At 53.2% G+C, this 21,919-nt stretch overlaps 10 protein-coding genes across 10 annotated transcripts; 7 read left to right on the top strand and 3 right to left on the bottom strand.

Annotated features, from left to right (window-relative positions):
* Positions 1-398: 398 nt before the first annotated feature.
* On the top strand, positions 399-1,748 carry AB675_278 (uncharacterized protein; the record flags this gene model as incomplete). Its single annotated transcript, XM_018142787.1, has 1 exon — positions 399-1,748. The coding sequence occupies one exon, from the start codon at positions 399-401 to the stop codon at positions 1,746-1,748; it is 1,350 nt and encodes a 449-aa protein (XP_018005576.1).
* A 1,014-nt stretch (positions 1,749-2,762) lies between these two features.
* Positions 2,763-4,978, bottom strand: AB675_279 (uncharacterized protein; the record flags this gene model as incomplete). Its single annotated transcript, XM_018142798.1, has 2 exons — positions 2,763-4,557; positions 4,629-4,978. 2 exons carry the CDS (start codon positions 4,976-4,978, stop codon positions 2,763-2,765), a joined length of 2,145 nt encoding a protein of 714 aa, XP_018006029.1.
* A 556-nt stretch (positions 4,979-5,534) lies between these two features.
* AB675_280 (RNA polymerase II transcription factor B subunit 3) lies at positions 5,535-6,448 on the top strand (the record flags this gene model as incomplete). The annotated part of the gene is made up of 3 exons (XM_018142810.1): positions 5,535-5,803; positions 5,849-6,254; positions 6,311-6,448. The coding sequence occupies 3 exons, from the start codon at positions 5,535-5,537 to the stop codon at positions 6,446-6,448; spliced, it is 813 nt and encodes a 270-aa protein (XP_018005833.1).
* A 299-nt stretch (positions 6,449-6,747) lies between these two features.
* Positions 6,748-8,351, top strand: AB675_281 (putative transporter MCH4; the record flags this gene model as incomplete). Its single annotated transcript, XM_018142821.1, has 4 exons — positions 6,748-6,973; positions 7,096-7,769; positions 7,817-8,249; positions 8,299-8,351. 4 exons carry the CDS (start codon positions 6,748-6,750, stop codon positions 8,349-8,351), a joined length of 1,386 nt encoding a protein of 461 aa, XP_018005726.1.
* A 338-nt stretch (positions 8,352-8,689) lies between these two features.
* On the top strand, positions 8,690-10,165 carry AB675_282 (Eukaryotic translation initiation factor 3 subunit M; the record flags this gene model as incomplete). The annotated part of the gene is made up of 2 exons (XM_018142832.1): positions 8,690-8,957; positions 9,006-10,165. The coding sequence occupies 2 exons, from the start codon at positions 8,690-8,692 to the stop codon at positions 10,163-10,165; spliced, it is 1,428 nt and encodes a 475-aa protein (XP_018005648.1).
* Positions 10,166-11,128: 963 nt separating this feature from the next.
* AB675_283 (Methionine aminopeptidase 1) lies at positions 11,129-12,439 on the bottom strand (the record flags this gene model as incomplete). The annotated part of the gene is made up of 3 exons (XM_018142843.1): positions 11,129-11,800; positions 11,849-12,241; positions 12,299-12,439. The coding sequence occupies 3 exons, from the start codon at positions 12,437-12,439 to the stop codon at positions 11,129-11,131; spliced, it is 1,206 nt and encodes a 401-aa protein (XP_018005542.1).
* Positions 12,440-12,917: 478 nt separating this feature from the next.
* Positions 12,918-14,389, top strand: AB675_284 (Kynurenine 3-monooxygenase; the record flags this gene model as incomplete). The annotated part of the gene is made up of 2 exons (XM_018142853.1): positions 12,918-13,026; positions 13,080-14,389. 2 exons carry the CDS (start codon positions 12,918-12,920, stop codon positions 14,387-14,389), a joined length of 1,419 nt encoding a protein of 472 aa, XP_018005457.1.
* Positions 14,390-14,701: 312 nt separating this feature from the next.
* On the bottom strand, positions 14,702-16,261 carry AB675_285 (uncharacterized protein; the record flags this gene model as incomplete). The annotated part of the gene is made up of 1 exon (XM_018142864.1): positions 14,702-16,261. The coding sequence occupies one exon, from the start codon at positions 16,259-16,261 to the stop codon at positions 14,702-14,704; it is 1,560 nt and encodes a 519-aa protein (XP_018005369.1).
* A 996-nt stretch (positions 16,262-17,257) lies between these two features.
* Positions 17,258-19,005, top strand: AB675_286 (putative transporter; the record flags this gene model as incomplete). The annotated part of the gene is made up of 5 exons (XM_018142875.1): positions 17,258-17,488; positions 17,537-18,460; positions 18,530-18,639; positions 18,688-18,776; positions 18,830-19,005. 5 exons carry the CDS (start codon positions 17,258-17,260, stop codon positions 19,003-19,005), a joined length of 1,530 nt encoding a protein of 509 aa, XP_018006009.1.
* Positions 19,006-20,215: 1,210 nt separating this feature from the next.
* AB675_287 (putative amidase) lies at positions 20,216-21,841 on the top strand (the record flags this gene model as incomplete). The annotated part of the gene is made up of 1 exon (XM_018142886.1): positions 20,216-21,841. The coding sequence occupies one exon, from the start codon at positions 20,216-20,218 to the stop codon at positions 21,839-21,841; it is 1,626 nt and encodes a 541-aa protein (XP_018005909.1).
* Positions 21,842-21,919: the final 78 nt, after the last annotated feature.

Below are 21,919 nucleotides of genomic sequence, written 5' to 3' on the forward strand. Positions count from 1 at the left end.
TATGACGCGAACGCAGCTTCCATGGCCGACGAAGATGCGAGATCTCAGACTTTAACAAGTGCACGACACGCTGAAACAGTGCAGCAGCAATGAGCAACCACAGGTTCGTTGTGGTGTGCCGTGGGTGAAACACTGCCACTGATGCTCATGCACGATATGCTAAACTTGTGATCTGACTGCTAGTGAAATAGGCGGGGTTTAGGTATGCAAAGCCCTGGAGCAAGCCTTGGCGGGTGTCATTCCATTGTTTACGCTTGCCGATTCGAGTGTTGATTGATTGATTCTCCAAATTTCGACTTTACGACTGCTCGTACTTCCTCGACTTTACTAACGACAACATCAATCCGCCAGTATCGACCACAGGTAAGCCACACTAGAACGCGAGGAATACCAACACGATGCCAGTCGACGCCGGTGTCCACGACCGAGGCACGTATTTCAGCAACTACAGCAGTATTCACTCCATCGACGCGTACGTCGGCCGTCAACAAGTCATGTACACGCCTGGCTCATCACCGCCCGTCAATCGTCGCGCCAAAGGAAGCTCGAGGTTCAGAACAAAGCAGAACACAGTGTCTCAGTCGATCATGATGCCCGCCAATATGCCGAATTCCTCTCAGATTCTCCCCGAGCGTGGAAGTCTACGCGATGTTCATGTACACTACAACATTCCTGCCGACGAGAAGCAGATTGTTGCGTCACTGCGAGCTCTTCAAGAGCAACTCGACAATGCGCTGGTACAGATCTCGGACCTTACTAAGGAACGCGACGATGCGCGACATGAGCTCAAGCGGCTTCGAGAGACTACAAAGAAGAGAACATCATTTGCGAAGCGATTCGATGAGGAAGAGCACTCTCACATCGAGGAAGAGCTATTCGATCTGAGCAGAGTGTCAGACTCACCAAAGCTATCTCCGCAGCGCATTCAGAAGAGTACTGCCAGCAAGTCTACACAGAAGACCACAACAGACAAAAACGCTCGACTGATCTCCCACATCTCCTCTAAGAGAGTCGCCTCACACTCTCCCAACCACGACCGTCACATGAGCAAAGACAACGACGACAAGCGCAGCTCCAAACGTGCCATGGTCCAAGACACCGAAGAGAGCCTCAACGCCGACATCACGGCTGCCTCTAACATCTCGCGACGCCGACGTCCTTCTCTCGACGACAACATGACTTCTGCCTACATCATACCTGATATCACCCTCGCCCTGAAGCACCAACAGCAACAGCATGCTCAAGAGCAACAGAAGCGGAAGTCCTCCGAAAAAGCAGGCGCTCTATCTACCCAAGCCCAAGCAATCCTCCACGAGCACGACCCCCAACATATTGCTTCGTGCGATGTCTGCCAACGCCTCACCCACACAAATAAGACCAAGCCCACCAACGCACGAGCCAACTCCGAGCCTCCCAAATCGTCCACCGCTAAGGCCGGCGAGTACACCGCCCATCTCAACATCATGATGCGCGACATGGCTCTTGACGAACTCACCGCCCGCCCCAAGATCCCGCCTACGCACGCACTGGCCCACATGAAGAAGCTGCTGAATGATCAGTACGAGCAGGCGAAGGAGAAGCACGGCATTGCGTGGGAGCGATACGATGCGATCGACGCGCCGCAGCAGAGTAAGAAGCATAGCGCTATCGCGGAAGATTTGAGGGTTCATGCTGCCAAAATGGAGGAGTGCAGGGTTAACCTGGACCAGTTGAGGGATGTTGAGGAGGGAATGAAGAGGAGTGGCTAAAAGCGCGATGGTTGTGTGTGCTCGTAGGGATTGCGACTCGAGCGACTGGTAAATGGATTTCAAGATCGATCGGGACGGATACAGTCAGTGACATGAGGGCTCGGAAGACCTCGGCTTGGACACTGCGATGGAACCAGGCTTCTTGATGAAAGAACATGCTTGAGGAGTGCGGGATCCAGACATCACAGGTGTCCGGGCACTGACAGACCACTGGGTCTTATTACGAATCTGAGAGCATCAGCTGGTCCAGGACCAGGACCGGCATCGGCGTTGCGGGTGTACCTTCTCTTGTATTATCAGGGACCGTCTGGCGTTCTAAGAAGGAAAAGCGGGCATATGTGCTGCTGTGAATCAATAGCGTTCAGCGAAGTTTTGCGACAGATCGATTCCTGTGACGCTAGAGCACAGCAGCGGAGGCGCGATGAATGAAATGCCAGAGCACTTTTCTTTTCTTATCTGTCCTCTCAATGTGTCAGTGTTTCTGATATCTGCCCCGGCTCCTATAGCCATTCGCGATAGAGGTGATCGAATGTACGGGGCGAAACGACCCCCTTATGCCACCAACTTCTGCCTCTCACCCCTACTACTAGAGTGGTCTTCAGCAGAAAGGCACGGCGTCAGAGATCCCCGCTCACACAACCACACTCCGCGGCTACCGCTTGCTGAGAAGCAAGGGTTGCGAAGAGAGGAGCGAGTTCTTGATCTTGGAGTTGAGCTGCAGGACCGAGACCTGGAGTGCCACCATGGAGGTGCAGGGAATCGGCACTCAGTCGTTGTTGAGGTGGTCCTGCTTATTGGGGACTCCATCTTGTAACGCAAATGTGGAAGTAAGAAGGCGTGAAAGACACACATGGACACGCATAATGGGACCAGACTGAATGAAACGAGTGATTGTGGTCACCGTAGTTCGTCACGATCGTGTTGACCAGACTTTCGTCAGCAGATAATGTAGCAGGCAGCCTGCGTGGACATGGAGCGACAGTCGCGGCTCGATCAGGCTCTGCTTCAACCCAATCACCCTCGCAACCTCGCAGCCTTGAAACGACTGACTCTCTTGACCTCTCCCGTCTCTTCGTTCACCAGCACGTTTCCACCCATCAACTCGTCATCTTCATCCTGCTCGATGTATCCGTCACTGTCCCACTGGTCTCGTACGAACCCGCCTTGCTCGTGGATCTTCTGATTGCGCATCTTGTGGTACTCTAAGGCGATCTGGCGGCGGTGCATTTCGTCATCGATGGCATCGTGATCGGGTGGGGCAGAAGTGAGCGAAGTCGGTCGTTCGAGGACTGTGGGTGCTACCAGGGGACGATCGGCGTCTGCTTGGGGGTCGTATTCGGCTTCGTGAGTATACTGTCTGCTACTGGCGCTCGGCTGCTGCTCTGCCGCAGTCGCGGTGCCGGTCGCTGTGCGCCGGGAGGCTTTGAAGCGAGACGCTGGCTTGCTGGTTGATGGTGCTGGAGGTGGAGGCGCCGGGTCGTTCTCTTGATCGACATCACGTTCCAAGACTGTCTCGCCGATTGGGTTGACTGTAGCTGTTGGTGTTTTCTCTGCAGCCTTGTGTTCTACTGGCCGTTCTTTGGCTATGTCGAGATCATCGGCGAAGGCGACACTCTTTCTTGGCTTCTTTCGCAGTGGTAGTTGCTTTGGCGCTGCCTCATCTCGAGCGATGGCTGCTTTGCGTGCAGCTTCCGCGGGCGAGGGCCTATCGAGCGCGTTTTGTACGTCAGGTGGTAGTGCTGGCGTTGGTCCGAGGTTCTTGAGGTCAGTAAGACCGAGCCGCTTCTCCAGCTCTTGCATTTTCTGCTTGTACTTCTCGGAGATGACAGGATGTTTTACACGGCCGTGCTCGTCTTCGGACTCGTCGTCGTCGTCATCTTCGTCATCGTCGAAGTCGGAGTCCATGACAAGGTTGTCGTCATCTTCGTCGTAGGACACATCGGTGTCGCCTTCTTGCATGTCGAGTTCGGCGACGATGGCACCGACTTCATCTAGACCATATTCCAGCATTTCCCTTCTAATCTGCGCCTCTTCTTCGGTGTCTCGAAATTGGACGGCTATAGGGTTCTCGCCGCTTCGAACCGGTAAATTCGACCTGTCAATGACTTCTTCGATTTCGGAGTCGTCATCATCTGAACTGCTGGCTTCTACCAGCCGGGACGTTGTGTCAGAAGCTCTGGAGCTGGTCGCGACTGTGGCTTTCGTGCTGGCTAGATCTTCTGATACATCTGCGCTGTTGTTGTCGGGTTTGAATCCTTCCACACCAGCTTTGCCTAATGCCTCAGCTAAGCCGGCCGCACCAGAAGCTGGGCGATCGACTTTGCTCGAGATCACATTGCCGTCTTCGTCGAGTATTTCAGTGATTTCTGAAAGGGGCAGGATGGCATCTTCTCGCGTTTCTGGTTCTTCGACAAGCAAGAGGGCATTCAGCTTTTTCTGTTCCGCTGTAATTTGCTTCCGTATGCTGTCAGCATTTCTAGTCACGTAGTCAACCCGATTCGACAGAAGGCCAGCCACTTGTTTCGGCGTGCGGGCTGTGGAATTCTTCTCGGTTATCAGCTCCAGTAGATCCTTCTCTCCAACAGCAACTGATCCGAAATCCTTCGCCACACGGAGGCAATCATCCTTGGACGCATCGACGGGCAGCAGATCGAATTCTTCACGTAGTCCTTCATAGTCGAGTTCGAGATTTTGCCAGTGGCGCAAGGACTTCCGGAGCTTTGCAATATTTTCCTCAAGCGCGAGTCGTTGCTGCTCAACCTTGTGGAGCACAATTGGGTCCATCCTTCCGTGATCGTTCCAAGGAGACCTGCGAAAAGTGTGATTTGCACTCGGGAGTGTACAGTGTCGCTGTAGGAGGGTCTCTAGTTCAGTGCTTACTTAGGCCCGTCGAGGTTGATCTTGAACAGGATTATCATAATGAATTGTATGAGGAGGACGTTTTTGTTGTTCGTATTCTGAGCAGCTACTTCGCGAGGAACTAGGCTGAGACCGTAGAGAACGCAAAGTTCGGCGTATGGGTCGAGGAACGGGTAGCGGTGACTTAGAAAAGCGAGTACGACGCCCAGAGATAGAATTGAGAGAATAAGGATGATCAAGATTGTATGTTCGCGCTTCTTCTCGTCGGATAGCTGAGGTGGCTGGCCGGATCTGTCAGTACTGTTGATACGAGAATCTTCGAGGAGAGGAAGAGTCTCTTCCAAATCACGAGGTGACGTTTCTTTTCCCATGGCTGACTCGCGTCAAAGGGAGATGAATTTTCAACAGGAAGTATTGTACAGGCGATGGTTTAGTCACGCTTCCTCCAATCGTACGGATCTCAAAGCAGATGAGTCCTGGCTAGTCGATACTGCAGTCCGTAGTTTGATGATGATCTGGGAATGGAAGAAAGACGGAAAGCGCGTGCAGGCGTGGATTTATACTCACAGTGTTCCAAGGTTCAAGGTACTTCAGGTGCCGCGCTGAGTCTGTGTAAGACCTCAGCCCAACTCAAAACACTTTCAGCGGGACGTGACGTGACTTTCGGCGCCTCTTTTGACGATGTTCGTAGTGACTCGGGAATGGTAGCATGTGAAGTTCGACGGAGACATCAAGGACTTCTATTTCAGCAATTGCCAGGCAATTTTGCCGCTAAGACCGACTTAGTCAGCCGTTGTTGCCTTGCCGTATTTCAGTGATCGCCTTCCATATCACATACACCCTCGTTGTCGCCGTCACCCTTTCATTCGCTCTCTAATCGCGACAGTGCACCCGCTACCGGAAGGCGCGATCGTTGCAACCATCATAATGGCACCCATCGCCACCGCGCCAGATCAGTGCCCGGTATGCAAGGGCGACCAGACTACGAATCCGCACATGCAGTTCAAGATCAACGTCGCGTGCTATCATCGGATCTGCGAAAGCTGCATCGACCGTCACTACAAGGACTCTGGATCGAAGAACTGCCCGGTCTATGGCTGCGACAAGATCTTGTGGAAACGGGACTGGCGGAAGCAGACATTCGAGGATCTCAGAGTTGAGCGGGAGGTTGAGATCCGAAAGCGAGTAGAGGCAATGTGAGTATTATCACCGGTCCCAACAACATAAAGCTGACTCAGCAGACTGCAACGTGACGAAGACGAATTTGAGGATCTCAGAGCCTACAACGACTACCTGGAGCTTCGCGAGATTATGGTGATGAATCTCATCCTTAACACAGACGTCAATGCCACAAACAAAAAGCTTGAGAAGTATCAGAGAGCGAACAATCACTTCGTCGACAAAAGTCTGAAGGATGCTACAGGCCAGAAGCCCAAGAAACGAGCGGTTGACGACAGCGTCGCAGACCCTAGTGGTCTGATTCAAGGCTTGAGGAAGATCGTCGCCCCTGTTCGAATCCCTGATTACGACGCTTTCGAGGGAATGCACGCTGCGTACGATTACTTTACACTCAAGGATGAGTATCACGAGCACTGGACCAAGGGAGGTATCTCATCAAGTGCACTTGCTGGCGGTTTCGATTTCCAGGTGAGTCGGACCACGTTGTCATTCCCTTTGGAATGCCTATTGACTTGTATGTTCAGGCGACAGCCGAAGAAGCCCTACTCACGGCGTTCGCTGGCCTGGGCGTCTTCATCGAGGACGAGAAAGCTCAGGCTGTAGGTGCGACGGCATCGTCCTTTACGCAACCTGCCAAAACGGCTGTTGATGATGTCTTTTAATGGAAATGACATTAACGACTGCACCTTGTCATGCTGCTACACGTCGACGTCGATCTCCGACAGCCGTGCTTGGCGAGGTCGGACTTCCACTCGAGATGAGTTGATCTTCTCCAAATTACCCCCATTTTCGGTTGTGCGGCACCATGCATTTTGCGAACATGCACCACAAGCGTAAAGAGTGGTGGGCACGGTCTATAATGACTCTTACTGCTCTTTCTGTGACCGGATTTTTTTACCAGTGTCTTCATGGATGCTGTTGTCCATGACCGCCATCCAGCTTCCGCACCAGATATCAACAGATGACGATCAGCGACTTGGAGAAACCCGAGGCTATCGAGGAGTATGACGACAATGGCTTAACCAGAAGTCCAACCGCCGTCGATGATATTGGACGAGCAGATGCGTTGCAAAAGACGACGTCCGCCGCCAGCGCAAAGGTCAAGGCCACCATAGGCAATGTACTCAGCGCGACAGCGTCTCGAGTAACGACTCGCCACATCACCGACCCAGGGCCTGCCCCAGATGGTACGTCGCCTCTCCAAACCAATGAATCAGAGCAAGGCAGAGGCATTCGTCACAGATCAGTGACTCTGCTGGTTGCCACGGGGTCTAGTCGGGCTGAGGACGAATGCTGACTGCTTGGACAGGAGGAATTAAGGCATGGATACAGGTAGCGATGGCTTTCCTGACTTGTGTGTCGACATGGGGATACATAAATTCTTTTGGCGTCTTTCAGACATACTACACGGAGGCGCTGGGTGAGACTCCTTCAACAGTCTCATGGGTCGGGTCCCTGCAGCTGTTCGTGATCTTTGCAGTCAGCGTCTTTTCAGGTCGGGCCCTCGACGCTGGACTCTTCCTGCCTACGTTCGTTACGGGAGCCGTCATTCAGGTCGTTGGGATATTCAGCAACAGCTTCTCTAAGACGTTCTGGCAACTACTGCTGAGTCAAGGAGTCTGCACAGGCCTCGGGTCTGGGATCGTCTTTTGTCCAGCGATGGGGATCGTGACCACATACTTTCTGGAGAACAGGGCGCTCGCGATCGCAATTGTCAGCACAGGAAATTCTGTTGGTGGTATTGTCTACCCGATCATTGTGCGATCACTTCTTCCTAAAATCGGGTTTGCATGGACAATCCGAGCACTTGGTTTCGTCAACCTGGCTTGCTTGGCAACAGCTACCGCCTGCTTCAGAGCACGACTTCCACCACGCAAAGGAGGACCAATCGCCGAGATTTCAGCATTTCGAGAAGTGCCGTATCTGTGTACGGTGCTGGCCTTCTGTTTTGTCTTTGGCGGCTTGTTCTTCACCTACTATTTCGTAAGTACACTCACCAAGTGGTGATCATCGGTGCTGACTCCGCATAGCTTGGATCTTTCGGCCGTGACGTGATCGGGATGTCTTATACCGAGTCCACAAACCTGATCACGATCTTCAACGGAGTCGGTGTCCCCATACGACTCCTGACCGGACACATTGTCGACAAATATGTTGGACCGTTGAACGGAATGATCCCACTGCTATTTCTGAACTCGATCTTCGCGTTTGCCTGGACCGGAGTAAAATCTAGAGTCGGCATGTACGTGTTTGCTGCTTTCTACGGATGCTCGGCAGGAGCATTCCAGTGTCTCTTCACGACAACGATCACAAGCCTGAACAAGGACATGTCGAAGAATGGAGTGAGGATAGGCATGGCATTCTCAGTCTTCAGTTTAGCTGGGTTGACCGGTCCGCCTATCGGAGGAGCGTTATTGCAGACGAATGGAGGCGGAAGAGGTGGATATATGGCAGCTCAAATTGGTACTGGGCTTGCCACGCTGCTCGGGGCTTGTCTGATGTTGGTTGCCAGGATCAAGAAAGACGGGTGGACATGGACAAAGTGCTGAGTACTATTACTTTTGACAGAGGTCTCCGTACGTGGAAGCGGCCAACCTCAAGTCCGGAGTCAAGATTGATTTCCCAATCTCCACGGAGTGACGCTTATCTAGATAGCTGGTATTCGCGCTATCACCGTGAAGACTTTCAATTGATGATGTGTTTGTAACTCGCAAGCCATGGCATTAGCCATGCATTCGCCAGATTCCACCTCCGGTCTCTTTATAGCGGCAGCCTTGTAAAAAGACAGCAAGGCTGAGTCGCCAAGATTTCGCGGAGCGGCACACGTATTTTCCTCTGAACGACCAACGACTTCAGTCCTGTGACGGAGACTCGCATACACCGCTGAACCACTCACAATCACGATGCCCGGTCCATCGAATACCCTCCTGATCGAGGGATCGTTCTCCGAGCTGTCGGAGGAACTTGCGCAGTTCATCGACGGAGTCGCGAAAGCCGAAGAAGGCGCAGGCCTGCGCGGGGACATCAAAAGCAGTATTGAGGAACTACAACAAATAGAACAAGCCGGGGATGCACAATCAGCAGACCAGACTAAGGTCCAACAATTAAAAGATGACATACTCAAGAAAGTGGTCACCAAGGCCGCCGACCTCAACAAGGCACCCGAGAAAGGTAGAACTGAACCGTCACGATCTCCGGGACAATACTAACAGCCAGCAGAATTCACAGCAGCATACAACCTCCTCATCAGCCTCTGTACACAATCCTCAATCCGCGATCAACTCTTCGCACGCCTCTGCTCATACCTCGAACAACCCATAACCAGCGCCATCACCCACGGCTCATCACTCGCGATCGCAACCCTCACAACCATCTTCAACGTCCTCCCCCCAACCAGCGAAACCCGCTACCACGTCTTCCTCGCCATCGTCAAAGTAATCCGCGCCAAATCCTCCCAACAAGCATTCGACGCCCTTATCCCTCAACTCGAAGCCAACATCTCCTCCTGGGCCTCCGACTGGCAACTCGATGAAGAAGACCTCCGCGCCCTGTACGTTGCCGTAGCCGACGTCGCCAACGCCAGCGGCGACCAAGACTTGGGCTACAAGTACAACCTGCGCGCAATGGAGACCATTGCCCCCTCAGCCGCCTCAAACCAAGAAGCGCACGACCTCGCCCGAAAAGTCCTCGTGCAAGCCCTTTCAAACCCCACCGTCACAGATTTTACCCCCCTTACGACCTCCGATGCGATCCAAGCCCTCTCGAAATCAGACAGCGCGCTATTCGAACTCCTCGAGATCTTCTCCTCGGACGACTACTCCGCCTATACCGACTTCCTCGAGACCAACGACCTCTCATCCCTTGGCTTCTCCGGCTCATCTGGTGACGTCCTCGCCAAGAAGATTCGCCTGTTGACCTTCGCCAGCATTGCCGCCTCCACACCGTCCCGATCCGTGTCATACTCCACTATTGCCTCTGAGTTGCATATTCCAGCTGAGGACGTCGAGATGTGGGTCATCGACACCATCCGCGCCGGCCTTGTGGAAGGCAAACTCTCGCAACTCCGCCAGGAGTTCCTCGTGCAGCGCGCTACATACCGCGTATTTGGCGAGCGGCAATGGGCAGAGATTCAAGGCCGGCTGAACGTCTGGCGGAGAAGTCTGGAGAGTGTGCTGCAAGCCGTGCGCGCAGAGCGTGAGCGATTCCTGCGGGAAGGCCCAGGTGGTGGATATGATGATAATCAAGGATATCAGCAACGGAATGGCTATCAGGATGGTGGCGAGAGAAGGAGAGGGGGTGGCGGCGGCAGAGGTGGATTCAGAAACAACCAAGATCGCGGGCAACGGCAGCAGGAGCCGGTCGATGTGGGCGGTGATTGAGAAGAAGGCGCTGGTAAAGAAGTTGAGTAGTACCTGCGTATGAGTGATGGGACACGACAGACTTTCAACACGACGCTCACGGGATGACTGCGCGTGTTCTGCGCACAAAGCTCCCACCGACATGATGCAACAAGACGATGTAACGGACTCGCCTTACGGCATCGAAGAGCAGGTCTTACGAGAGATCTAGCGTGGTCATAGGACTGTGCAGCTGCGCACAGTCGGGGCGACAGCTCTTAGGAGTGGCTCATATAGCCAGTCTTGAAGTTGCAATCTGCGCAGGACACCCCCAAGGAAACGCAAAATAAGTCAACTGCTGTCATTTCTGAGGGTATCTCGTGGTCTAAGCACGGACATATATGATCGTATTTTCGGCCATTTTTCATCCCTGTAGCATGTGAGCCCACTCCCTTCCTGTCAAGAGAGTGGCAGCTCAATCGCCTCGTCGAGCTACGTACGTGGTAGACAGCATACTAGCTCATGATCTCCAGTAACTCGCAGTCGCATGGGGCACCACTCCTCCTTCCGAGATGCTCCTTGATGCCGTTGCCTGTGATGTCTTGCTACGCGATGGGTGGATGCCGGGCTTTACGTCATGGGCTCTTCTTTATCACGAATGTGACAGTATTGAAGTCAGCCACCATGCTCCACAGCGCTGGCTCGCAGAAGCAGCTAAGGGAGATCCCAAATGGTCATCAGTCTCTTGATAGCCAAGGCAGTCGATTCCTCCAAGGATTGGTTGTAATGTTGGCGAGTGGTCACCAACTTCGTCCGAAGTCCGGAGCAGTGCGGAACGACCTTGATCCGAGTAAGAGTCCGCTCAGCATTCAGACATCCCAAACGGCACTGTCCCATCCTTGCATCACGGAATGCCGCGTGAGGTCGAGGCCGATTGTCGTCCGCCGCGAGTCTGTGCGTGATCCTTCTGCGCCTGTTCTCGTGTCGACAGGGATGTTCTGCCGCTCACGACTTGTGGTCCCCGTTCGTGACCGTCTCCTTGGCCGGCATCTCGACCGGCCCACCAGGCGAGTTCTCGAACCGCGCCGTCAGGACCTCGACACCCGTCTCAGTCACCAGCAGCGTATGCTCAAATTGCGCCGACCGCTTCCCATCTACAGTCACAGACGTCCAATTATCCGGCCACGTCACATCCCGATAACTCCCAATACTGACCATCGGCTCAATCGTAAACGTCATACCCGGCGCACACTTTCCCACACCCTTATTCTTCGCATAATGCGGCACGTTCGGCGCACAGTGGAATTGTGTGTTGATTCCGTGGCCGACGTAGGTTCTGATGACCCCGAGATTCTGCGACTTGGCGTGCTTCTCAATGATGTCGCCAAACTCCTTGATCGCCACACCGGGCTTGACGTGGGCGATGGCCTTTTCGAGACATTGGCGGGTCGTTTCGATCAGACGGACGTTGTCGGGGTTGGCTTTCGATTTGTTGCCGACGTAGTATGTCTCGTTGAGGTCGCCGTGGTAGCCGTTGTGGAAGAGGGAGATGTCGAGGTTGACAATGTCGCCGTCTTCGAGGGGCCTGTGGTCGGGGATGCCGTGGCAGATGACTTCGTTAACGGAGCTGCAGTGGGATTTGGGGAAGTGGTTGTAGTTTAGTGGGGAGGGGTATGCCTGGATACGGTCAGTGAGGTTGGGTGGGATGTGTGTCCTGGGACTTACGTTTCGCTTGATGCAGGCTTCGTGGACGATGGCGTCGAGTTCGTCTGTTGTGATGCCTGGTCGGATCGCTGCCGCTGCCTCGTCCAGGACTTCGCGGGACAATCTGCAGACTACCCGCATGGCTTCTATGCCTTTGTCGTCCAGTATGGTGATTTTGTTTCTTCTCGTGTAAGGGTAGTTGGGCATGCCGCTTTCTGACCATTCGGGATGTGGTATCGACTTCGGAATCTCTCGTTTCTTTGATAGTGGGTATACAGGCCTCAGAGGACCCGTGTAGTCGTAGCTGGGGAATGGGTTGTAGTGGCCGGTTTCTGGGTCGGGGTCAGAAACGACTTTTGGGGCGAGGAGGTTGCGCAGAGGATTCTTACTTTTGTGGACTGCTTTATGTTCGCTCTGGGACACCTCTGTCAGTCGTGCCTCTCAAGGCGTTTCTGGAGACATGTTACTCACCCAACTCCGCTTGAAGCAGTCTTGTGAGCAGAAGAAACTCGGTATATTTTGCTCTTTACATTTTGGACATTGCAATGTGCTGGCATCATTCGGGCAGTCTACACCAGGACATTTCCTGGGCTGCGCCGCCGCCTGATCCATCCTGACGGCCTGTCTGTCGTGTCCGCACAGTCCTTCCCGACCTCGAGGTCGCAAGGCGTCCGCTCAAAACGCCGCGGGATGGAGATATCTTGGTACTGCGACGATGCAAGTACGCTGATCTGGTTTATGCCCGGTCAGAACGATCCTATAAGCAGTCGCGATCACGAGTGCCTTCTTCGTTGGCTCTTGCTGTCTCTGTGGCTTGGTGGGAAAGGGTCCCAGCACGCTCGCTTGATCAGCGAAACAATATTGAAGATGTACCGGAGGTAAAATTTGCTAAAGTCCTGCCGAGAAGGTTCGTTAAGCGGCGATGCCTGACGCCTGGCGATCACGACATGATGCATCTGCGGACCTGCGAGAGCCGCAGCTCCGGGGCGAGACCTCCCTTGGACTTGTCATCGAGTCTCGGTGCATTTCGTGTCAAATAAAAGACTCATCTCCGTGGCCAGCATCGCAAGCTGCACCTCACGTACTTGCCATGACCCCGCGCAAGACTGTTGTGATCGGTGCTGGCCCGGTGGGTGCTCTCGCAGCTCTGTATGCGGCAAATCGTGGTGATGATGTCGCTGTGTATGAACTGAGGAGTGGTAAGCAGAGATCAACGCTTTTTCTTTTTGTCAAGGTCTGATAGATCTGTCAGACCTCCGTGAATCGACAACGACGCCTCTGAACTTCACTAAGTCTATCAACCTTGCATTGTCGCAAAGAGGGATTGAGGCCATATTGGCGGCTGGCCACCCGCTGCTTCTTGATACAGTGCTCCAGGAGACTATACCTATGGCAGCACGAATGGTGCACTATCGAAATGCACTTGGTAAGGTCATAGAGGACTCTCAGCAGTATGATGTGCATGGTCGTTTCCAACGAGCTGTCGATCGTGGTCTTCTCAACCGAGTCCTCTTGGACGAGCTGGCCAAGATGGACAACGTCAAATTGTTCTTCCAACACAAGCTGACAGGCGCTGACTTTCGGCGAAAGAAGGCCTGGTTCGAGGTACAGAGTGACCGAGACGCAGTGGCTGGTCGACGAGCACAAGAAATAGAGATCGACTTCGACCTTGTGATCGGAGCGGATGGTGCCCACTCCTCGACAAGGTACCACATGATGAAGTACGCCCTCATGGACTATCAGCAAGAGTACATCGACTGCCTATGGTGTGAGTTCAGCATGACACCATCAACTACAGACGACTATCGCATCTCTCCTAATCATCTCCACATCTGGCCTGGTGGCAGCTTCATGTTCATCGCTCTTCCTAACCTCGACAAGTCCTTCACATGTACATTATTTGCACCAGTCGCAACATTCACGGACTTAGAGAAAGCCTCGGACTCAGATCTGGTACATTTTTTCGACAAACACTTCCCAAACGTAACCGACCACATCGACTCCGCCAGCCTCAGCGCCCAATTCCGCCGCAATCCTCATCTACCCCTGATCAATATCAAGTGCTCTCCACACCACTTCTCCGATTCAGCCGTCATAGTCGGCGATGCAGCCAACGCCATCGTCCCGTTCTACGGACAAGGCATGAACGCCGGCTTGGAGTCTGTCCGAATTCTGTTCGAAGCACTCGACAACCACGAATCACCCGCTGAGGCACTGGCCGCATACACCAAGACTCGAACAAAGGACACACACGCCATCGCAGATCTTGCGCTCGTCAATTACAAAGAAATGCGATCGTCCGTCACATCACGCTTCTACAAGCTGCGGAAGTATATTGAAGAGACATTGTACCATTATTTTCCTTCTGCGGGCTGGGCGACGCAGTACTCGCGAGTTAGCTTCAGCAACGTGCCGTACAGTCAGGTGATTGAGCGGTCGAAGTATCAGGAAAGGGTGCTCAAAAATGTCCTTGCATTGTGTGTGTTGGTGCCTGGCATTGGGATTGCTTTTCGACTGTCCAGATATCATGGGGTACGGAGGGTGCTAGGCATCGGACCCTGAGACCAGACTTGCCTTTCGCAAAGACATGGAGCTATCACAGGCTCATCCCGCATAGAGGACGTGTGGCTCACGAACCCCCGCGGCTGACCTCGTCGGTGTGAGCAACCTGCTGGTGCCCGACTCGACCTCCGCTCACTCACACACCAGGCAACCAGGGTCATTCTGGGTAAGAGAGGCTGTGTCAAAAATGCTCGATACTAGCTCAAGCCGGAGCACACTCAACTTCGTTTTAATGATGCCACGTGGGTTGATGAGTGTATGATGTACTATTACATACATATTCAAAAGTGGTGTTGTTACAATAATTCAAAGTCAGATCTCGCCAGTGGGGCCTGCCTGGGTGGAGCTTTGTGCTACATCGTCGCTTTCATCATGATCCCAATCCAGCTCGTCCTCATCGTCAGAGAAGTCCGATCGCTGTGAGCTCAGCTCATCGGCCAGACTCGCATCCTCATCACTGTCGTAGTGCAGCCTCTCCATGAGTGCTCCCTGCTCCCGCTCCTTGTAGTATGAAAATTCAGCCGCTTGCCAAGAAACGAAGCCTTCTGTCCTCGCCATGGTCTTCATGTCTTCGATATGGCTAAGTTCGGCCTCGATCAGCCTGACGCAGTCTCTATCCCACCACAGCTCGTCAGCCTTGTCTCTCAGCTTAACGAGATCCTCTTCGGTCACGGACGTCTTGCGTCGCCTCTCCGTCACGTTCTGCTGGGGCTCCCGGTCGCTGCGCCAATTATCTCTCCACTTCCAGTCGTTCGTAGTAGTCATGGTGAAGTAGTTGCCGAGGAGGTGACCGAGGCAACCTGCGAGCTTGTTTTCCACGCAAGTGTTGAGCATGTCGTAGGTGATTGTGACTGGATTTCCGCAAGCATAATTGAGCAATAGCCAGTTGTAGAATCGTTCTACATCGGATTCAATTTCGTTTGGGATGCTCCGATGGATGGGTTGTGGGCGTTCCAGTGCTCGTAGGATTCGCTTCTCTAGCAAACCTTCATCGCACCTCAAGTGGCAGTACATGTTGTCTGCATCCGGACCCCTCATGAGCCTGCAGAAGCCGTCCTCAGGCATGATTGTGCAGCAGCGTATGTAGAGATCTCTAAGGTCTGATACCTCCTCGATGGGCCGTTCCTCCCAGAGCAGGCAGTCCGGAATGAAGTTGATAGAGTATAATTGATAGAACTTCTGTGTCCGTGTCTTGTCATGGATCCTCACATGCATGAAGTTGTCACGCAATGTCAGCATGGCACGGTGCCACCCGCCGTTATGTCTAAGTTCGACCTGCATTCTAAGCTTTAGGTCAGGGTCGGGCCCTCTATGCTCGGATACCAGAGCATCAAGAGTGACACGTTGTTCGTTGGTCAAGCGATAGTCTGCATTCACTATTACTTGGTTGGTGACAAGTATATCGAATAGAAAGCCGTGGAGAGCTCGTAGATGGGAAGGTCGTATCCACTTGCCTACTGCTACAGTGTCTTGCAGTTCCTCGCGCTCGTCATAGTCCCAATCGTGGTGCTTTTTGCGTCCAGGAAGTGGCCAGAGTTCTGTGTGCAGGTCTACAAGAGGGTTGGGCTCATCATCGTAGTAGAAGCCGAGATGGTTGCTCCCAGTTCTGGTGGCGAAAGCAAGGCCGAGGAGCATTTTGCTGTATCCAACGAAGTCCGGCAGTAGATTATATAGCCTCTGACATGCATGAATCATGCAGGGTTCACGGACCAGGTAGAAGATATCAAGCAGTATCTCTGCAGGGAGGTCCAGCAGGCTGGCTCTCGCAGGCCCGTCCACACTCTCACTGTTGAGACGGCTGCTACACCGCATTTTCGGGGCTCTGAATTCATCTTCACCGATGGTGAGATGCTTACGCTTGACCGCGGGCATTGTTAAGTGGACAAGTACGACTATATGAAGCTGAAGTGAGCAGATACGTTTGAACAGATTGCTCCGCAGAGTTAATCAGCAGCGGACTGGGATGGAAGGAGCAAGGACGAAGCCGGAGAAATGCTTCTGGACAGTCGCGACGCGTTCTGGGGCCGAAGACAGGGTCTTGGCGGCCGCACGCGTTCTTCCACCGGTCACTCAGCCAGGAGTTTCGAACTCCATTGCCTGCCGCACTTTGATATGCCCCAATTCGTGCCAGTACTTCGTGAAGGTAAGCGATATGTCGAATTTCAACGAGCCGACCATACATTCCCATTTAAAGGATCACAACTCCTCATCGACGCGGTGATGTCAAGAGTCTCCGCAGCTTTGACAAAGGACGTGTTATCTAGATCAATCCGAGGCTGACACGCACTTCGAGTCTGATCGGTCATCACTTGTGAGGCCAATGTTACGCGTGCTACGTCCCTATAGCTGTCTCAAATGATCAAGTCAAGTCCAGGTCTGCTAACGACGATACGATATCTACTAGCACGCCGAAGAAAGCATTCCAGAACTCTTCCACGGATCGGGCTATGCCTTGGCGCTGGTGCCGACTATTCATGCCGGAAGCTCAGGCACAATTTCTGTTCTGTCGGATGCTGACCAGCCCTCCCTAGTGCCTCGGTGCATCAATTTCAAGAACTTTGCGGCAAGCACTGCTCGCTAGATGATCAGCTGGGGTGCGGGGTTAAGCTCGCGGCATCCCGGACCAACAGCCAACGAACGCTCAGCTTGATTCTGGGGCGCGGCGGAACCTTGTCTAGCGGCAGCACCAAGGCGAAATAAGCACTCCTCAATGGTCACCAGCACTGATGCCAAGGCGTCGGATAGCATTGGTGGCAGTCACTCCCTTGAGTGCATTTTCCGTCTCGTTCCAGACGTCAGCTCAAAAGGCAGCCATGCTGACCACTCCCCCGTGGCTTCAAACCCAAACCTCGACTTCTGTCAAACGCCATGTCAGATAGCAGCGAACTCAAGGGGCGCGATGCGCCTCTGAACCATACCGTCGTCCACGATGAGACCGTGCATTCCGCTGCAGAGCATGGTCATGTGGCCACTGACAGCCTCGGCCGCTCTCTGTTGACCTTCGATAAAGCTGCAGAGTCGCGACTCCGGCTGAAGATTGACCTATACATCATTCCTACCGTTGCCATACTGTATCTGTTCTGCTTCATCGATCGAGCGGTGAGTTCTTTGCCAGTCCTGTCGATGTCCGGAGCTGATCAAGCCAAGAATATTGGCAATGCTAGACTCGCTGGGTTCGAGAAGGACCTCAAGTTGGTCGGATATGACTACAATACAGTTCTCAGTGTCTTCTATATCAGCTACATTGTGTTCGAGATCCCTTCGAACATGGCTTGTAAGCTCATTGGACCTGGATGGTTCATTCCGGCTATCTCTCTTGGTTTCGGCGTCATGACGGTGGCTTTCGCATTCGTTCGGACATTCTCAGCAGCTTGCGGAGTTCGCTTCCTCTTGGGGCTTTTCGAGGCAGGTATGCTACCTGGTATTGCATATTACATGAGTCGATGGTATAGGCGAAGTGAGCTAGCCTTTCGACTAGCTATGTACATCGTCATGGCGCCGCTAGCAGGAGCTTTCGGTGGCCTTTTGGCATCGGCCATCCTCAAACTCGACCACTTCGGCTCGACAAAAAGGTGGGAAATGATCTTCGCGATCGAAGGCATCGTGACGATCTGCCTCTCGGTCATCGCTTTCTTCACCTTGACGGATCGGCCTGAGACAGCTCGATGGCTCACAGCCGAAGAGAAGGATCTTGCCATCGCAAGGGTCAAGTCCGAGCGAGTTGGCCAGACGGAAGTCCTCGACAAGTTGAACACGTCTAAGACTCTGCGAGGAATCTTCAGTCCTGTCACTCTTGCAACATCCTTCATCTTTCTGCTGGACAACATCACAGTGCAAGGTCTCGCTTTCTTCGCGCCCACCATCGTGCGGACGATATATCCTAAGAGCAGCGTCGTCAGCCAGCAATTGCACACAGTTCCGCCATATATCGTCGGAGCATTCTTTGTTGTCTTGTTCAACTTCCTGAGCTGGAGAATGGACAAGCGAAACATTTTCTTCATCATGAACGCGCCTCTAATGATGACTGGGTATATTATGTTCCTGGCGAGCACGAATCCCAACGTTCGCTACGTGAGTACACTTCTGGAACTGCCTTTGGAACTCAGGCTTCTGATCCGAGGTTGCTGACAATCTGTGCAGGGAGCAACGTTCCTTATCGCATCCGGAGCGTTCGCCTTTGGCGCATTATGCAACGCACAAGTATCGGCGAACGTGGTTTCGGACACCGCCAGGTCATCGGCGATCGGAACGTGAGTGAATTATCGCTCTTTCCATATATTTCCACTGACAATGAGCAGGAACGTCATGCTGGGAAACATCGGCGGCTTGATTTCGACCTGGTCGTTCTTGCCCACCGACGCGCCGAACTTTCATATCGGCAATGGCTGTAAGGTCCCTCTCTGCTGGATCAGGACGTACCACAGTACTGACACGCCTCAGTGAATCTAGCAACGAGCTCGGTGATATTGATACTCTCGATCTGTCTTGGTATCTGGATGACAGCAGACAATCGGCGACGCGACAAGAAGAACATCGAAGCCGAACTTGAGGGACTGAGTGAGAAGCAAATTGAGGGTCTGGACTGGAAACATCCGGCTTTCAGATGGCGAGCTTAAGCCTGTCACTTCTCTTCGTGCCGCTGAGGAATGCCGTGCTCCTCTCCTGCAGAGCTGTAATGTCAAGCTCTTTACCGTGCGTGGCAATAGCTTATTTGCCAGTCTCTCGAGGAAGCTGCAGCAAACACGGATCTGGCGTAGCTTTCAAGTAAACCAACAACTACTTGACAAACATACCGTTCTTCAATGTATCGTAGTATCTAGTTCGAACCTCGGAGCATGCGTCGAGGGAGGGACCAGCCCCTGCCAGGGATGATCTATTTGTCCCAGGGCCTCGCCTATTTGTCCCAGGCTTCTCCAAATGTACCAAAACAGCCTAATCATGCTGCACTGAGGCTGCACTGAGGCTCTGTTGAGGTAAGATTGAGGCACAAGTCACTTGCAAATAACTAGAATCTAGTGTAAAAGATCTATAGATCAGGTTTGTAAGGTAATAAGAACAGTAGCCCTAGAGTAGATACACTATAGTCTCAAGGGGAAAGTAGCTGTAAATTTCAAGAAATTTATGTACTTCAAGCCCTCAAGTGATGTATCTAGGTGACCTATAGACGTGCACATAGGCATGGGCTTACCTATTACACGGGGAGAGTATTAGGCCTGAATGGTGCTTGTGAAAGGCTTGAATAACCTCAGTAAGACCTACCTTAAGCAGGCCTGGAGTCCTTCTCCAATAGGTATAGCCTGGGACAGATAGATCAGGCCCTGGGACAAATAGATCATCCCCCCCTGCCACCGGAGCATAAGCTAGCGCCGCTGCGAGCCAATGCTGATCCCTAGCAGAGCTAAACTTTAGGCGGAAGGTCCTCTTGAAGAATCCCAGAAGCACTTTCCTTCGACATCATCTCGCATGATGTCCAGGTACAGCTATCTCGAGCTTCAAGTTTGTGCAAGATCGCCAACCAGTGCCTGCACTACAGAGTACACAACACATGGCAAAGTATAAGGTACGAAGATTGCCTTGTGACCTCACTCGGTGAGCCATGTCCACTTCGTGACATTTTGTGTATTCTGTGATCCGTCCATCATGAAGCTCTTAAACTCCCCGTTCTCTCTGTTACACCTAACTGCTGTAGCATATACTGGTCTGGGAATCAGAAGCCACGCATCATCACTCTCTCTAAGCAGCTGCCCATCGCTAGCTGATCAACAGATCCTCACGCAACCATTCCCCTACATTTTCAATGACCAGACTTCCGATGACCCCTTTCCCATGTCATTATGCAAAGGCCAGATCTTGGAAGAGGCCTCAATCGATGACATGCAAACATGGATGTCATCAGGCATAATGACAGCGGTTGACCTCCTCTCCTGCTACATTGACCGCTACAATCAAGTCGACTGGTACACCAACAGCGTCCTCCAACTCAACCCTGATGCCATGGCCATCGCAAAAGTGACCGACGACGAACGCGCGGCAGGTCGAGTCCGCGGGCCCCTTCACGGCATCCCCTTTCTCGTCAAAGACAACTACGCTACAAAGGACAAGATGGAAACGACAGCTGGATTCTGGGGCTTAGTCGGTAACATCGTGCCTCGGGACGCCCATGTAGTTAAAGGTCTCCGCAATGCAGGTGGCGTCCTCTTCGGCCACGCTACCCTCACAGAATGGGCAGGGATGCGCAGCAACAACTACTCCGAAGGCTACAGCCCACGAGGCGACCAAACTCGGTCGCCTTACAACCTGACCGTCAACCCAGGTGGCTCTTCCTCCGGCCCGGCCGTTGCCGTCGCAGGAAACCAAATTCCCATCGCAATCGGCACCGAAACAGACGGCAGCATCATCAATCCCGCCGAGCGCAACGCCGTCGTAGGAATTAAACCCACCGTGGGCTTGACCTCCCGAGCAGGCGTCATCCCCGGATCTCACAGCCAAGACTCCACTGGCCCATTCGGCAAGACCGTCCGTGACGCAGTATACGCCCTAGATGCGATGTATGGCCCAGATCCCAACGACAACTACACCTTAGCGCAGATCGGTAAAACACCCGAGGGAGGATACGCACAGTTCCTGGCCGACAAATCCGCACTCAAAGGCGCCGTCTTCGGCATCCCCTGGCTATCGCTCTGGAACGTGAACAAAGCACCCGGCCAGAACGAGGCACTCCTCGAGCTGATCGTGTTAATTGAGTCCGCAGGTGCAACAATCATCAACGGAACTGAACTCCCTAGCTGGGAAACGACGATCCCCCAAGATGGTTGGAACTGGGATTACGGCACCACGAGAGGCTATCCCAACGAGAGTGAGTTCACCGTCGTGAAGACGGACTTCTACAACGACATCCGCGCGTACCTCTCGGAACTCAACAATACAGACTTGAAAAGTCTGGAGGACATCATCAACTACATTCTCGACAACTTCGGATCTGAAGGCGGTCTTCCGGGCATACATCCCGCGTACGGGTCTGGACAAGATAATTTCTTGGTGTATAATGAGACGCAAGGCATTTACAACGAGACATACTGGCAGGCGAAGGAGTTCATCCGACGCACAAGCCAGGAGGAAGGCATTGATGGTGCTTTGGCTGCTATTTCACCAAATCATCCGAGTGGAAAGACGAAGCTGGATGCTTTGTTGGCACCACCGGATGCAGGACAATCCTACTCCGTAGCAGCCCAAGCCGGCTATCCTCTGATAACCTTGCCGGCTGGCGTTGGCGGCGCACTCTCATCCAGCATGCCTTACGGCCTGATGCTTATGGGCAGCGCATGGTCCGAAGCTACGTTGATCAAATACGCGTCGGCGATCGAGGACTTGCAATTGTCGCAGCCAGAGGGTTATCCGTATCGACGGACGAAGCTACGTGGGCGAATTGGAGGAGCCGAAGTCTTCCCGTGAGCTCTGGATTGTTGGACTATGCTTGATTCAGAGAGACGAAGAAGGGTTCGTAGACGACATGGCCAAGTAGAGGCACGA

Source organism: Cyphellophora attinorum, assembly GCF_001299255.1.
Source record: "Cyphellophora attinorum strain CBS 131958 chromosome Unknown Contig1, whole genome shotgun sequence".
Classification (NCBI taxonomy): Eukaryota; Fungi; Ascomycota; class Eurotiomycetes; order Chaetothyriales; family Cyphellophoraceae; genus Cyphellophora; species Cyphellophora attinorum.